The sequence below is a fragment of the Hemiscyllium ocellatum genome, chromosome 24 (genome assembly GCF_020745735.1).
Source record: "Hemiscyllium ocellatum isolate sHemOce1 chromosome 24, sHemOce1.pat.X.cur, whole genome shotgun sequence".
In the NCBI taxonomy this organism is placed as follows: Eukaryota; Metazoa; Chordata; class Chondrichthyes; order Orectolobiformes; family Hemiscylliidae; genus Hemiscyllium; species Hemiscyllium ocellatum.
The window spans coordinates 48337158-48355290 of NC_083424.1; the positions used below are offsets into that span (position 1 = coordinate 48337158).

At 41.1% G+C, this 18133-nt stretch overlaps 1 protein-coding gene across 3 annotated transcripts in view; it reads left to right on the forward strand.

The window, feature by feature from the left end:
• LOC132827187 (paxillin-like) overlaps nt 1-18133 on the forward strand; it is a 161671-nt gene that overhangs the window by 86006 nt on the left and 57532 nt on the right. Inside the window, exon 1 of one of the 3 annotated variants that reach the window (XM_060843767.1) lies at nt 7603-7708. The exons of 1 other annotated variant lie outside the window; for it this stretch is intronic. In XM_060843767.1, coding sequence (XP_060699750.1) covers nt 7657-7708 — 52 coding nt within the window. In that variant the 5' untranslated portion in view covers nt 7603-7656. Of the gene's footprint in view, nt 1-7602; nt 7709-18133 lie in introns of those variants that run through there. One more of the 3 variants, XM_060843766.1, reaches the window with a different exon arrangement.

Genomic DNA, 18133 nt, shown 5'->3' on the forward strand with positions numbered 1-18133 from the left:
TCTCTTATTTGAGACGGCCATAACCTAGCAGTTATACGGCATGAATGTGACCTGCTGGCTTTTCAATTATCTTTTCTGTGACGCACTTCGGACATTTTGTGATAATAAAAGCACTGTAATTGTGTAAGTTATATATCTGTGGTCACCTACTGCTGAATACTAGCACCATGCCATCAAACCACTGCTCTCTACCAACATTTGGATAAGTGCCATGGCATTGGGTTGAATTAGCAATTTAGAATTCAAATGAATTTCAAATTAAAATAGAATGCTATAAATAGGCAATAACATCTGTAATGAGAAAAGGCAGATTATCAGGCTGATTAAGATGAAAGGACATTTTAAACTGAATTTATGATTCAACCTATACCTGAGGATCAAGTAACACCGCTGAAAAATGTGTTGCTGGAAAAGCACAGCAGGTCAGGCAGCATCCAAGGAGCAGGAGAATCGACGTTTCGGGCATAAGCCCTTCTTCAGGATCAAGTAATACCGTATGCTTATGAATAAATATGCAAGGTTGTGGCCAAGATCTGCCACCTCGCTGGTTTCCACTTACAAAATACAGCATCTACTGGTGATGCTTGCTAGATTGCAGAACGATTTCAATATTTGCACATCGGAGCAGGAACTCTAACAAAACTCAAAATGTATGAAACTATTGCCCTCACCAGTCCACTGTATGAGTTGGAATTCAAACTGAAATGATCTGCCTACTTCCCCTCGCAAGCACTATATATATCATTGTCCTCATGTGCCAGGACATGGTGCTTAAGTGCCCTCAAGTGTTACAATATACTTGAAACTGAGGTCACAATCAAAAGCATCTGCATACTTTGGTGTGGCCATGCACCTGTGCCTGATTATAAAACTTTGAGCTCTAAGGTGAGCTGTACTTTGAAGTAGTGGGCAACTGAAATACTTGAAATATGCTCTAAAGGCCACTTTGAAATTTTGCTATTTTAGCCCCAACCCCCAAGAATGCACATTGAGAGTGTACAATGCAAGATTTATGTTGAGTGAGACTAGAATGTTGTAGGATCTGACTCTGAAGTGGCTGGCATGTGGGCACACTTGCTTATATGTTTCACCTGACTGTCAGTGTGATTTGTGCAGTTTGATTTGATTTGATTTATCATAGTCACATGTGCCCAAGTACAGTGAAAAGCTTTGTTGTACAAGTAATACAGGCAGATCTTAGCAAACAAGGACATACAGGTCGTAGAATGTTTATGCAGAGCGAGGCATACAGGTCACACTGCACAGGAGACATGCAAAGCAAGATCAACATTATTTGAAGTTACAGTCCATTCATCAGTCTAATAACGGCAGAGAAGAAGCTGTTCTTGAACCTGTTAGTGCATTTGTTTAAGCTTCTGTATCGTCTGCCTGACTGAAGAGATTGTAGGAGAGCATTACTGAGGTAGATTGGTTGGTTGACTTATTGTCACGTGTACTGAAGTACAGTGAAAAGCTTTGTTTATGAGCAGTAAAGGCAGATCATAGTAAGTATGTATGTACAGATCATAGGATGTTAAAAAAATATTTAGAGGCACACAGGTTACATTGCACAGGATGTAAGCAACATCATTATTATTTGAGGCAGGGGGGTCCATTCATCAGTCTAACGGCTGGGGAGAAGCTGTTCCTGAAGCTGCTGGTACATGTGTTCAAGCTTCTGAGTCTTCTGCCTGATGGAAGATCATTGCCAGGGTGTGCTGGATCTTTGATGTTGGCAGCCTTTTCATAGCAATGAGAAGTGTAAGTGGAGTTTATGTATGGGAGGTTGGCTTCCGTGTTGGTTTGGGCTGTACTCACAACCTTCTGTACTTCCTTACGATCCGGGGCAGAGCGGTTGCTGTACTTGGTACCTAAGGAACAACATTTTCACGCAGCGGTAGGTGCATGTATGGAATGAGCTGTCAGAGGTGGTGGTAGAGGCTGGTACAATTACAACATTTAAAAGGCATCTGGATGGATACATGAATAGAAAGAATTTAGAGGGATATGGGCCAAATGCTGGTAAATGGAACTAGTTTAATTTCGGATATCTAGTCAGCATGAATGAGTTGGACCAAAGGGTCTGTTTCTGTGCTGTACAGCTCAATGTCTCTTTTCGTATATGTGCTCCCAATATTGGGCTCAATTCTTTTCAGTCTGCTCTTAATAATGGTTACTAATCCACTTATTCAACAGAAACGCCATCAGCTTGCTTGTCTAAGCCTTTCATTATTTATCTAAAAAAACCCCAATTTTAAAATTTTAATGTGGGATTTTCACTCGATTCTGTGTAGTACTTGCCTAATGTAGTAACAAATTATGATTTGAAGTATCTATGTAACTTGATTTTGCAAATTGTTTTTCTATTCCAATTGAGTGATATCACTAGCCACCAGTCCCCTCAAACAATCTATTCTGCATACTCATTTCCTGACCTCTGCCTTGCTCTCCCCTTCCTTTTTGATGATTTCATGTTATCCAAAGAGTTTCCTGTGCTCCTTTGTGCAATTAATTTGGAACTTTATAAACAATTTTTAAATACCAGGAGCTATGGTCTCCAGCTCTTTGTAGAAGAAGTCAAATTTTCAGCGATCAGAAAGAAGTGACCTGTTGAGTGGAGATTATACACAGTAAGAGTTAAAGAAACATGAGTAACAAAGCTGAAAAGGGAAATCCATATTGATTCCAGGACTGCAATTAGCTTGGGCTGTGAGCCAATTCGTAGCTGGCCACAATAGTTTTCAGGCACGCACTTGAACCATGAGCCTCCATATGGAGCTAAGCTTCAATTTAAATGAAGAACCTATCCATATTGTATGTCTGTCTGTCTGTCTTTCAATTGGTGTGGCACCCAGGCTGTTCAAATTTGTTTCAAATCGACATTTCAGCTTATATCAAGGACATGGAAAATTTTACAAAATTTGAGTCGATGAGCAATAGGAACACAGGATTTTGCATTAAATTGTATAATGTACAGTGAGGACAATGGAACTTGTGTTTAATGAGATAATGTTGATGACTAGTAGAATAATTGATACCATGTAAACTTCCATTGACTTTTCCTGATTATTAGCATTTGACATTTGGAGAAATGAGAATGTTTTTGTTTTGCCTGGACCACTGCATTGCTGGACGGTGTAACATCAGCATAACTACTATCAACTTCACTGCTTTGTTAACCAGGGATTGCTCCTAATTCAGATTTTAGCTTGGACTCTCTCAGATTTATTGATTTATCTCTTGATGCTCTATCAGTGCTGTAATAATAGTTGACCTGGTCACATTTTTTCTGACTTAATTCCCCAATTACTCCTCTTCACCATATAGTATTTCTATTAACACAGCAAGCAAAGAAAATTGATAGGTTTTAAAGATAATATTCATAGAATTTTTGAATAGCAAAATATTAAAAATGTACCCAATTTATGAAGTACATTCTGTATTTTTGTTACCCTGAATGATGTGATATAGGAATCTGAAGAGGTATTTGGCTTGTTTGTTTTAGAAAAAAGAATTGATGTTTTCTTATACCAGGTAGTCATCCAAGTTATAGATCATGTGCAAAGTCAGACTGTGAAATCCCATAATTTGGCTCTTAGAAATCTAGTCAGGTTTTTTTTCGCAATTATTACTAATGTTAAATTTAGTTTATAGAGTTATACAGCATGTAAACAGACCCTTTTGGTGTAACTTGTTCAAGCCAACCAGTTTCTCAAACTCTATTTACCACTTCCTCTGGTAGTTCTTTCCACACATGATCCACCTCTCTGTGAAAATGTTGCCCCTCAGGCCCATTTTATATTTTTCCCCTTTCACCTTAAAAATATGCCCCTTAGTTTTGAATTCACTCGTCCTAAGGAAAAGACTTTTACTATTCACCTTACCTATGTCCCCTCAGGATCTTATAAATCTCTATAAGGTCACCCCTCAGCCTTACTCGTTTATTTCAAGCCTACCTTTGTGGGTAACAATCTCTTTTATTGATGTGACTTTATAAGGTGTAGTGGACAGATATTATTTTGTGTTTGTGTTATGCAGGTTGTGAATGAAATTTTCCTAATTGTGAAAGATTCTGGATAATCACTTTGTAGGCGAAAACTAAAATGTCAGTTATGGAAATTAGAAAACAATAAATCCAGTATCAAAGGACAACGAACAGGTTCTCTATCATTCATCATTTTCCAACAGTAATACGTAACTTTGCATGATTTTCAGTGAAGAAGCATGCTAATAGAGAATCACACTGTGCTTGCTTGAGTGAAATAGATTTTTTTTTTGCATGTGGTCATTGTTAATATTAATGTAATTAAATCCTGCTGGATGTGAGCAGAACATATTGGACTCCAAAACTGGACTTCAATCGTCAATAATTAGGGTTGCCTTTAAAGATGGATTGATGTTTTTGTAAGGATGCTAAATGTGACTTATGTGTTCTATGTCTTTCGTTGTTTGTTTTTCACAACTGATGTTGTCAATTTTGCTTGGTTTTCTCTACATTTTGATTTGTTTCCAGTTATGTGCCTCTTTTACCCCTGTCACTCTTCTGTATATTTCTAAGCCTTTGTCTTCTGCCTTTGTTCATCTTGTTCATTATGAAAATATGCTTGCTTCCATATTTATAATCTGTATTGTTTAGACACCTTCTACTCTGCTTATGTTTTTCTAACAGCCTTTAAAAATGTAATTCTGCAGCAGTAATTAGCATTTGCCAGAATTTTAGTAAAACTAGCTGTGAGCTTATTGATGGCTTATCTGTACTGTACACTCTCTAATTTTGCAGACGCTTTGCGGATGCAGTGTTATTTCTTGAATTGCGCTCTGAGTGTAATTGAATTGCAGTGCATTCTAGCCCTGAGTATTTGAGATGGCTCACCCACATATCTGGCTTTTATTCTGTTCTTTAAATTTTGGACAAATGGAGAATGAAAGGGAGGTTAAGTTTAAGAATTGTTTATTATTGTTTATTATGAATCTCAGCCATTATGGCATGAGGGCCATCACAGTTGGCCTCAGTGTATTTTTGGGTTCTGGTGGTGTGTTACAGTTCATTCAGGGAGTCTAAGTTGTTCTTCTGTCACATAGTTAACTAGGAATTTCTCCCAGGAGAAAGTGAGGACTGCTGATGCTAGAGAGTCAGAGTCGAAAGGTGTGGCACTGGAAAAGCGCAGCAGATTGGGCAGCATGCAAGAAATAGGAGCGTCGCCGTTGAATCTCTCCTGTTTGCATTACGAAAGCACCTTCCTTGGCCATCAGGTTATGCAATAGGATTTGAACCGAAATTCTGAGTTAGAGGCAGGGTCACAAACCACCGGGCCTCAAGAGCTGTCTTGGGCTGGGGCCTTGGAGGGCAAAATATAATGGGCACAATTTTAAAGTGGGTTTGAGAATAGAGAGCTTTACAGTTTGAAGCTGATGTGCCAAGTGGAGATGATAGTTAAAGATGTGGAATCCTTAGCTTTATACAAAAAAGAGTGAAGAGTGTAAAAGCAAATCATACTGAACCTTAATGGAACTTGAATAGTTCAACCTCAGCTGGAGTATTGTGTCAACATCTTGCCCACTCCTAAGATTGCTATCTGAAAATGCTCCTATCCCTTATCTGTCTTCTATTAGTTAGCCATGCTAACAGATATTTTTAACTTAACCTATTCAGATGTGATATGACACCCCCTTGGAGGCTGCACCCGTATCCATGCTAAGATATTAACCCCAATACCATGTGTTCTTATGAAGTATCCTTATGGGTAAAAACAATGACTGCTTATCCCATTTGAACATGGTTTGAGTCTTCCTTTATCTATCGTATGCGTTACCTTCTGAACAAAACAGTAATTATTTTATCAGACATGAATTCCCTTCATGGCATCATGCTGACTCTGTTTGATTATAATGTGTTTCTAAATGCTCTGTCATTATATTTTTTTAAACATATTAACATGTTCTGAGTGATAGGTATTAAGCTGACTGGCCTATAGTTACTTATTTTCTATCCCTTTTTCAATAAGGATGTTAAAATTAGCAGTTTTCCAAACCTCTGGGACGTTCCAAGGATTATTGGAAGATTGCTATTGATGCATCCGCTATCTCTAGCTACTTCCTTTAATATCCTAGAATACAAAAAATCAGATCCACCCATTTCCTTTGTGTATGTCCTGTAAATAAACTTTTAGTAGGTTCAGTCACTGTGGTTGCAACTTCTGCTCTAACTGGCATTGGTGTAATTGTAGCACTCTTGCTTCTGAGATCGTTGGCTATGTGTTCAAGTCCCTTATAAGCCTGAGGGTCAGCCTTTTAGATGAGACTTAGAATCGGAACAAAGCAAATGATAAATGGACCAACTTGAAGAAAACCAGTGGAATTTACTGGTGTCCCAGTCAACATTTATGCCTCAGTCAACATTGCTTTTATAAAGTAATACAATTAACTAGGCTCATTATGTCCAAATTGTCAATTCAGTAGTAAATGCATAGCAGAAGAACATTTCATTTGAATCACCTTTTGAGATGTTCTGAGACAATGAAAGGTTAAGTGAAAGAAGATTTATTATTTCAATATGTACAATGATTACTGAAACAATGCCTCTTCAAGTTCTACCTGTGCATTACCCACTGAAAATTTATCATACTTGCTTATATCTACTAAACAGTTTGGTTTTCTTCTGTCAACCATGCTTTGTATCTAATTGCCTACTGAGTCAACTATCATCCTTATTTTGTTTGTAATGAGCCGACTATAGTGCCTCATTGCTAGATCATCCAAATATGTGCATATTCAATGACCTGTTTTATTCTTGCCCTAAGTCCATTACTGTTTCTGCATCTGTTTGTTCAGTGTACAATTTCAAATCTCATGGTTTGTCTTCCATCTATCTTTTGCAGAATCTTCTGTCACTTTCAAACAACTAAGTCATTGCAATCAACAAAATTCTAGAACACCCAAAGGAGGAAGGTTTTATCTTGTATCAAAGGAAACAGATTGATGCTGGTTATGTGCTGTGACATTTAGTTCCTCTCTTTACCTTTAGTTCAAAATCTTTGGCAGAGGTCCTAGTATTTGAGGCTTATGTACATCCCAGATTTTTGTGCAGCATTTAATATCTAGGCTATAGGCATTTTAACAGGCTGTATAAGAAATTCCAGAGGGCATTCAGCTGGTTGATGCTAGTACTCTTATTTAGGTCTGGTGCAAAGTTTTGCTGTTGTGGTTTGAAAGTTGCAAAATGAAAATTAACCACTTTCTTGCACAATTATGTGGAAATACTGCCAGTCACTGTGTAGAAATGGTAAGAATAAGAAGAGTGGAATATATTAGCAGAGGTGAAGAACATAATGTTACTGTGAATATTCTGCATGAAACTAGATCAGATATTTCTCCAATATTTCTAAGACTGGATTTGACTACCTGGAAATGCTCTGTTGGTCTTGGTAAAATTGTAACGAGTAAGATTATGCTTTTATTCTGATCTGATTGGTGAGAGATATTGTATTTGTGCTCTGAAATATTTCACAGCTATTAAATTACTTTTGGAGTCCAGTTCTGTTGTTATAGGAGAAAGTGAGGACTGCAGATGCTGGAGATCAGAGCTGAAAATGTGTTGCTGGAAAAGCGCAGCAGGTCACACAGCATCCAAGGAGCAGGAGAATCGACATTTCGGGCATGAGCCCTTCTTCAGGAATGAGGAGAGTGTGCAAGCAGGCTAAGATAAAAGGTAGGGAGGAGGGACTTGGGGGAGGGGCGTTGGAAATACGATAGATGGAAGGAGGTTAAGGTGAGGGTGACAGGCCGGAGTGAGGGTGGGGGCGGAGAGGTCAGGAAGAAAATTGCAGGTTAGGAAGGTGGTGCTGAGTTTGAGGGCTGGGACTGAGACAAGGTGGGGGGGAGGGGAAATGAGGAAACTGGAGAAATCGGAGTTCATCCCTTGTGGTTGGAGGATTCCTAAGCGAAAGATGAGGTGTTCTTCCTCCAGCCGTCGTGTTGCTATGGTCTGGCGATGGAGGAGTCCAAGGACCTGCATGTCCTTGATGAAGTGGGAGGGGGGAGTTGAAGTATTGAGCCACGGGATGGTTGGGTTGGTTGGTTCGGGTGTCCCAGAGGTGTTCTCTGAAACGTTCCGCAAGTAGGCGGCCTGTCTCCCTAATATAGAGGAGGCCACATCGGGTGCAGCGGATGCAATAAATGATGTGTGTGGAGGTGCAGGTGAATTTGTGGCGGATATGGAAGGATCCCTTGGGGCCTTGGAGGGAAGTAAGGGGGGAGGTGTGGGCACAAGTTTTGCATTTCCTGCGGTTGCAGGGGAAGGTGCCGGGAGTGGAGGTTGGGTTGGTGGGGGGGTGTGGACCTGACAAGGGCGTGGTCTTTTTGGAACGCTGATAGGGGAGGGGAGGGAAATATATCCCTGGTGATGGGGTCTGTTTGGAGGTGGCAGAAATGACGACAGATGATATGATGTATATGGAGGTTGGTGGGGTGGTAGGTGAGGACCAGTGGGGTTCTGTCCTGGTGGTGATTTGAGGGGCGGGGCTCAAGGGCGGAGGAGCGAGAAGATGAGTTCATCCACTTTACCAACACCTTCCACCCCGACCTCAAATTTACCTGGACTGTCTCAGACCTCTCCATTTCTATCTTGGGTGACCAAATCAACACGGACATTTACTATAAACTGACCGACTCCCACAGCTACCTAGACTATACCTCCTCCCACCCTGACCCCTGTAAAAACGCCATCCCATATTCCCAATTCCTTCGTCTCCGCCGCATCTGCTCCCAGGAGGACCAGTTCCAATACCGAACAACCCAGATGGCCTCCTTCTTCAAAGACAGCAATTTCTCCCCAGATGTGATCGACGATGCTCTCCACCACATCTCCTCCACTTACCGCTCCTCCGCCTTTGAGCCCCGCCCCTCCAATCACCACCAGGACAGAACCCCACTGGTCCTCACCTACCACCCCTCAAACCTCCATATACATCATATCATCTGTCGTCATTTCCGCCACCTCCAAATGGACCCCATCACCAGGGATATATTTCCCTCCCCTCCCCTATCAGCGTTCCAAAAAGACCACTCCCTCCGTGACTCCCTTGTCAGGTCCACACCCCCCACCAACCCAACCTCCACTCCTGCACCTTCCTCTGCAACCGCAGGAAATGCAAAATTTGCGCCCACACCTCCCCCCTTACTTCCCTCCAAGGCCCCAAGGGATCCTTCCATATCCGCCACAAATTCACCTGCACCTCCACACACATCATTTACTGCATCCGCTGCACCTGATGTGGCCTCCTCTATATTGGGGAGACAGGCCGCCTACTTGCGGAACGTTTCAGAGAAAACCTCTGGGATATCTGGACCAACCAACCCAACAACCCCGTGGCTCAACACTTCAACTTCCCCTCCCACTCCACCAAGGACATGCAGGTCCTTGGACTCCTCCATCGCTAGACCATAGCAGCATGACGACTGGAGGAAGAGCGCCTCATCTTCCGCCTAGGAACCCTCCAACCACAAGGAATGAACTCCGATTTCTCCAGTTCCCTCATTTCCCCTCCCCCCACCTTGTCTCAGTCCCAACCCTCGAACTCAGCACCACCTTCCTAACCTGCAATCTTCTTCCTGATCTCTCCGTCCCCACCCTCACTCCGGCCTATCGCCCTCACCTTAACCTCCTTCCATCTATCGCATTTCCAACACCCCTCCCCCAAGTCCCTCCTCCCTACCTTTTATCTTAGCCTGCTTGGCACACTCTCCTCATTCCTGAAGAAGGGCTTATGCCCGAAATGTCGATTCTCCTGCTCCTTTGATGCTGTGTGACCTGCTGCGCTTTTCCAGCAACACATTTTCAGTTCTGTTGTTAAATCTGAAATAGCCAACTGAACACTGTGAACTCAATCAGTGGCAAATGAGAAAATAACATATTTCTATAGTATTTCTCAAAACCTCAAAGAGGGTGTCCAAAGGCACTTTAAGGACCCTTTTGTGGCACACTGGTAGTGTCCCTACCCTGGACTGTCAGGCCAGGTTAAAGTCCCACCAGCTCCAGAGGTTCATCTATAAAAAGGTTGATTTGAAAAACAGGTTAAATAAAAAATGCTAAGTGTTGGACTGTAATCCACTGTTCAAATGTTGAGAAACCCAGCAGTCAGTCTGCAACAGTAAGTTCCCACAAACGGCAAGAAGGTAACTGAACAATCTGTCTTGGGAGTATCGGCAATTGTTGTTTAGGACACTGGGTGGGGGTTCCTAAAGCAGACAAGGTAAATGAGATCAATGATGGATAATTTGTTTCTGTTCTATTGGTTAAAAAGTGTAAGGATTCTCTTCTCAAAAGCAACACTTACACAGCACCATTAACTTTAAAGTACATCTTAAGGTGCTGCATAGAGATGTTAGAAAAAAATATAACAGTGAGTCACAAGATGTTAGTGCAAATTGGTCAAAGGGTGGGGTAGCTTTTCAGTGAAATGGGGAGAGACAGCAAAGGAAGTCTTGTGCTCAGGGCTAAGAAATGAGAAGTCTGCCAATTAAACCAAACTGAAAGCTCAGGACGAGAGGGCAAAACTGCACCTGAGACTAAGGTTTGTATTCATGGTGGGGTCTTGAACTGATTTGGGGAGGTGGAAGTGCTACTTGTTTGCCTTTCTGAGTTAGAAGATTTTGAGTGGAAATGCCCATGGCGGAAGACTTTTGCACAAATAAGCTAGTCTGTAGTATCAGTGTTGACTTACTTTGCTCTTTTAGTTATTATTCTTGCACAGTAAAAGGTTCTATGAGGCTGGTCTCCACAGTAATACTTCACATTTTGCATCTGTGTCCCGCTCGGACAATATTTTCCTTCCTTTAAAAAATACTGATGCTGATGTTTGGGTTGTGCATTAAATAAAAGTATCACAAGAACAGAGGTTGGAGGTTGAAAAGAATATTTTAAAATGGTTAAGAGTTAATAAAGAGGCTTTGCTAAGTATTTAATTGGCTATAGTTGTTGTTTGCTCAGTAATCATACAATAGGATTGCAGTTCCTGGTTGCTAAATTAACTTCTGGATAACTGGATGTCTTTTGTGAATGAGGAAGACAAACAAGTTGTAGTTTTTTTAGTTGTCTGCTTGAAGTCAAGTCCAAACTACTGCACCAGGACCTCCACCACACGGAGGATAAAGGAGGCAGGTCCCACACCCATCCCAACGGAAACGGTGATTGAACTCCTTGCTCTTGGCACCAACCCAGTCAACATAGACCAAGTTTAAATTTTCTTTCCATTAAATGATTGACTCGGTATCTCTTCCACTCTTATCACCTGCCATGGGCTTAAGTTGGGAGGATTTAAAATTGATCCTTAACCTGGTTGTCAGTATTTTGGATACACCTTTCCTTGACCATTATATCCTGGAGTGGTACTTGAGTCTGGAGTTATAGCTTCAGAGGTACACACGCCACCCACTGCTCCACTAAACAAATGACAATGTTGTTTGTAAGATCTCCTATTCATAGTTGTATTGCAGTATCTCAGATTGCTGAGTTTTTCATTGTAAGCCCTTGATTTTCAGTTTCATAGCCCCACAGCATAGAAGAGGCCCTTTAGCCCATCGGGCGAAAGTGAGTACTGCAGATGCTGGAAATTAGAGTCAAGAGTGTGGTACTGGAAAAGCACAGCAGGTCAGGCAGCATGATGAAGCGCTTTTGCCCAAAACGTCTATTTCCTGCCCCTTGAATGCTGCCTGACCTGTTGTGCTTTTCCAGCACCACACTCTTGACTGTTTGCATCAAGTCTGTGCAGACCTATCTGCACGAATCCCACCTGCCAGCACTTGGCCAGTACTATTTAATATCATTACATTTCAAGTACTCATCCAAGTACACTTTAAAGATTCTGACTTTCCTGCCTTTTCTCCACTCCCAGGCAGTATATTCCAGATTCCCACCATCCAATGGGTAAAAGAATTTTTCCTTAAATCCCCCCAATGCTGATTGTTTTAAGCTTTTCACCATGATAATGCTAGTAGTGGCAGCTTGATTTAGTTAATTGAATTGTTGACAATGTTAAATCATTTTTTTCCAGTGGTGTATTGGTATGAATGAACCTAATATTACTGAGTTAAAGATCATACAACACCAGGTTATAATCTAACAGGTTTATTTGGAAGCATTGGTTTTGAAATGTTGCTGTTTTAGGTGATTGTGAAACAGGACCATAAGACACAGAATGTATAGCAAAAGATTACAGTGATACGATGATGCATTGAACAAACCTAGATTGTTAAGTCTTTCATCTTTTAGAATAGATCTGCTGGTTTTGGTTCTTTAGTATGTAAATCACAGAACTACTTTTAAGTCATATTCTCAAGATAATTTAAGGTTTTATAACAAAAAGTGACATCTCAGTTCAGACAAGGCCTTAAAGGTGTGTGAGTCAGACCAACCTTGATTCCGACTGGTTCTATTTCCAAAATGGAATTACAAATATTATTTGGATTCACTGCCTGCATTGATTGCTTGCTGGTTCTGCATTTTTTGAGCAAAATAAAACGTTTCTGCAAATACAAATTCATGCCATAAATTTGTGTGCGCATGCAGGTGCAGGAGAGACAGAGTGAGTGTGCATGGCTGAGTGCACGTGATGAAGTGTGTGTTTGCATGTGTGCAAGCTTGATAAACTATGAATGTGATAAGCCATGAGAGGGTGAGAGTTTGGGAGGTGTATGTGTGTGCGTGCACCTGTGCTCAGCCACTGTGCTTTGTTGCCTGTCCGAAGTCCGCTTTGGAGAATGGCTACCCAAAGGTCCGAGATCAAATGTCCCTGACTGCTGAAGCGTTCCCTGACTGGGAGGGAACGTTCCTGCTTGGTGATTGTTGTGTGGTGTCATAGTGTCTGCTTGATGTAATTCGGTGCAATTTTTGATCTTGCTCTTGTGAGTCCGTTGTTTTAGATTGAACCCTGTTTCAAGTGTCAGCTGATGGTCATTGTTAACTTCATAGTCTGAAAACTGAGAGTTAAAATCCCACTCGAAAGCCCTTGAATACACGATTTTCGTTGAATTTCAGTGTAAAATTGAGGGAGGACTCTTGCCAAAAATGTTGTCTTTCAGCTGAGACATTAAACCAAGTCCCATCTGTAATCTCAGGTGAACATAGAAGATCCATAACACTATTTGAAGAAGAGCATTGTAGTTTTCTAATAGTTTCCTGGCCAATATTTAGTCCACAACCAACTTTATTAAAAACAGATTATTTTGTCATTAGATGTTTGTGTGTACAAACTGATTGCTTTGTTTTTCTACATTAAAATTGTGATTGTTTGTCAGAAACACTTCATTGGCTATAATGAGGTTGAAACCTGCCATGATTATGAAAAGAACCATATAAATGCAATTTTTGCTTTAAATCCCTTGTACAGTTTAGCTCTCTTTCTTATAACCTTATTGTTTAATGGTTCTTGTTACGATCTGTGTAATGAAGTGGCATACCCCTTGCATTCCACGGCCACTGAACAAAATGAATGATTGCATTAACAATGCTTATGTCAAGAAATATAACGTTGCTGAGTATGGTTTCCAAGCATTGAAATTATGATAGGTGGGCAGCAGTGAACTGAGTAATGAGGTAGAAGTGCCTATTAAGTTGATGTGTTAACCATATGCTGCTTCTGAGTCTAGACACGGGCTTTACATAGAGAAACATTGGATCTTGCACTCTGTGGATAGGTGCTTTTTGCTGCAGCAATTGCCCCTCCCTATAAAGCCAGGTTAATAATAACTGCATTAGTCATCAGATTGATGTCTACAGCATGGTATCTGATGCACCTCTGTTATTGCTTAAGATTGCTGTTCTTATTGGAGCACAAGTCATAGTATCAAGAACATAAAAGACAGTGTTTCCTACTTCATACCAGTATGTGAAATTTGTGAACTTATAATGTACATTGATCTTTGTTTACAGCATTACAATGATAATGTACATTGTGGAGTCATGTTAAATTTTGGTGCAATCCTGGATTAATACTTTGTACAAAATAGAAGGATCTGAATGCTTTGGGGCATGTCAGGTTGTGTATCAAATGTATATCTCAATGTATAGAGTGGAGAGTTTGTAATATGTTGAGAATGTAGGATGGGAGTTTAGATGAATTAGTAGAGCTGGTGGTGTAGGATTAGAATTGAACTGTAGGTGATTTTTATGTGTTGTACATTTAGGAGTAGATTCCATGCTATTTTTATGTACTGAGTAAACATAGATATTTGCACCAGCCCCAAGTAGCGCCATGTATATATAATTATTTAAGAATGTGTGATAGTCAATGCAAGTCCTATGTCCAAGCAAATGTATTGAATTTGCAGCTTGTGAATACTATCTCTCCTATGTTGTTCTTTTTTGTGAATAGGCTTAGTTTGAACCTTTTATACTGCAAAGTTCAATGGAACTTGCAGAAATAGATTGGTTTATGTTTTGAGTTTACCTGCTGGCTCCCTCTGAATTAAAAAAACCCAAAATGAGTGTTTGGTGAACAAGTTACGCAAATGTTGATCTTGCTGAAGTCTATTAATGGATTAATCTTTTCTAATTGTGCATACTTCATGTTCAAGCTGCAAAGAATTTGACGGGGAATAAAATATGAATGGAGTTTCACTCCAATCAATGGATAGGTCTGAGTGAAGCATGGAAGTCTGTGTATATATTACTCAAGAAAACAACTGTCAGCCAAAGTATTAGGCACAGGTGAAGGGATAATTTTCTGTATGCCCTATGTGAGGGTGAGTAATCAAAAATAGGAGCAATGTGTTACACTTCAAAACTGTAGCTATAAAAACAAAACAAACTAGAAACATTGGTTGACAAAGAATCTTATTAGTGAAATATTGCAGTTGCGGGAAATTGACAAATACAAATAGTAGCTGCTCAGACTAGTCAACGTGAGAGACAGAGTTAACATTTCAAGTTAAATATTATTCTTTTGAAGCTTAAATCTTATGATTTGTTTGGGTGAAATTTGGCAAAGCTGGCAATGCTTTAAGTGTAGATTGGGCTTTAGAATTTCAGTAACCTCTCCTAGCATGATTTGCCATCTAGCACCCTAGGCACCCTGTCTCTTTGCATTCTATTCTTTTATACTTGGTAATGCTGCTCAGCTTTGCTAGTTCTGCTTTATAAATTTTCTGTTACTGTTTAAGCAATGTGAACTTGATAATTATAACTTCCATTTATATATTCTCCTCAATGTGGACAAATGTCTCCACATATTTCATACAGGAGAAAATGAGTGACTATAAAAGCAAAATATAGATATGAGAATGGGATTCCAAAGTTTAGTCAGATGTGAGTTTAAATAAGGTAACTCAAAGTGGAGAAGCTGGGAGAATAGATGGCTAAAGACATGACAGCCACTAATAAGGGAGAGATGTACTTAAAAGGCTTGTGTTGGAGGAACAAAGAGGAGATATAGAACCGAAGGGGATGACAATGGTTGATGAATCCAGCTATGAAGCATTTAAAAAAGTAAGATTTTTATCTTGTGACATTGGGATTCAGGGAGTCAAGGTAGGCTAACAATAAAAAGTGTTAGATGTGTGTTTAACTTTCTTTTGTTAGTCCAGGTGTGTTTTAACTTTGTAAAGAGTAGTATAGTCTCAGCAGAAGTTTGGATCTGATGAAGTTTAAGAAGAAATGGAAATTGGGAGCCTGTTCAAGTAAACAAAAAAACAAGCAAATTTGAAGATGGACAAGGCACACTTTAGCTTTCACTGCAAGATGTTGATTTCATTCATTGTTTATGTACTTCTTTGGCAGGACCAACATCTATTGCCCGTTGTGAAAATGATAGAAAGCACCATTCTTGGACTGCTGGAGCCCATGTGTTAGGCAAAAGTGAGGACTGCAGATGCTGGAAACCAGAGTTTAGATTAGATTAGTGCTGGAAAAGCACAGCAGGTCAGGCAGCATACGAGGAGCAGGAAGATAGACTTATTGGGCAAAAGCCCTTCTTCAGGAATGGAGGCAGGGAGCCTCCAGGGTGGAGAGAGAAATGGAATTTTTGGGGGGGGGGGGGGGGGGGTGGTAGGGTGGAGTGGATAGGTGGGAAGGGAGATTGGCAGGTAGGACAGGTTATGAGGACAGTGCTGAGCTGCAAGGTCGGAACTGGGGTAAGGTGGGGGGGGAAGGGAAATGAGGAAACTGGTGAAGTCCACATTGATGCCCTGGGGTTGAAGTGTTCCGAGGCGGAAGATGAGGCATTCTTCCTCCAGGCGTCGGGTGGTGAGGGAGCGGCAGTGGAGGAGGCCCAGGACCTGCATGTCCTTAGCAGAGTGGGAGGGGGAGTTGAAATGTTGGGCCATGGCGTTGATTGGTGCGGGTGTCCTGGAGATGTTCCCTGAAGCACTGTACGAGGAGGCGTCCAATCTCCCCACTGTAGAGGAGAATGCATTGGGAGCAACGGGTACAATAACTGACATTGGTGGATGTGCAGGTAAAACTTTGGATGTGGAAGGCTCCTTTGAGGCCTTGGATGGAGGTGAGGGAGGAGGTGTGGGTGCAGGATTTGCAACTCCTGTGGTGGCAGGGGAGGGTGCCAGGATGGGAGGGTGGGTTGTTGGGGGGACGTGGACCTGACCAGTTAGTCACCGACGGAATGGTCTTTGCAGAAAGCGGATAGGGGTGGAGAGGGAAATATATCTCTGGTGGGGTCCGTTTGCAGGTGGGCGGAAATGTCAGTGGATGATGCGGTTAATGCGAAGGTTGGTAGGGTAGAAGGTGAAGACCCGGGGGGGTTCTGTCCTTGTTATGGTTGGAGGTGTGGGGTTTGAGGGCGGAGATGCGGGATGTGGACGAGATGCGTTGGAGGGAATCTTCAACCATGTGGGAAGGGAAATTGCGATCTCTACAGAAGGAGGCCATCTGGTGTGTTCTGGGAGCAGATGCAGCGAAGGAATTGCATTTTTGCAAATACGGGATGACATTTTTGCAGGAGGTAGGGTGGGAAGAGGTGTAATCCAGGTAGCTGTAGGGGTCGGTGGGTTTGTAAAAAAAAAAGTCAGTGTCAAGTCGGTCGTCATTAATGGAGATGGAGAGGTCCAAGAAGGGGAGGGAGGGGTCAGAGATGGTCCAGGTAAATTTAAGGTCAGGATGGAATGTGTTGAAGTTGATGAACTGCTCAACCTCCTCATGGGTGCACAATGTGGCACCGACGCAGTCGTCAATGTAGCGGAGAATTCCAAGTTTCTCACCTGGTCTTGTAGCCAAAAACTTATTTAATTACATTTCTGGTCATGGGTTATCCCAGAATGTTAATGATGGGGGAATCAGTGATGTTAATGGCATTGAATGGCAAGGAAAGATGATTGGATTCTCTCTCGTTGAGATGGTTATTGTCTTACATTTGTGTGGGACAAATCTCCTTCACTTATTAGGCCAAGCCTGAGGCAAGATCTTGTTGGATGATGTTAATCATGGTAGATATAGACAGCCTTTGTTGTAGAGAATATATGAAGTTTGAAGCTGAGGAGTATACACATGTGACACAGGCCATTTAACTGCATTGCGCCATTCAGTTAAATACTGACTGATCTTATACCTTGAATCCATTCAACTGTCTTTTTATATTCCTTAATGCTCTAATCCTATGCAAATCCATCCCCAACTTGAATCTCAATTCATTCCATAGCTTTAGGATTGAGCATGTTTGAGATTTCTAATAGCTTTTGTTTGCAAACCAGGTATTTTGTTTGTTTTTGTTTCTCCTCTTTTTGTGTTCATTTACATTTGAGTGTAAATACAAGTTTTTTTCCTCATTTCACTATAATATTGACACATAAAGATAATTATTTTCTGTTGATGCCTTTTATGAGCAGCGATACAGTTCCTAAATTCAAAAGGAAATACTTAAATATGTACTGAGTGCATGGTCCATGCAACCCTCTTGTGCATTAACTTAATTTCAGGATGTTTCAGACAAAACTGAGGAATGTTCTGTGCCACATTAATCTACCTGTAATGCTTTAACCGTATAGTCAGCACAACTGAATCTGCCTTGTTGCCATGGTGCATCATACATTCCAGATTGCAAGCTGTCTGGAGCAGGTTAAGACCAGAGCTGGAAATGGTTCTTATAATCCCAGTTGTGTTATTACTGAATAAGTCAAATCTAAGACTGAA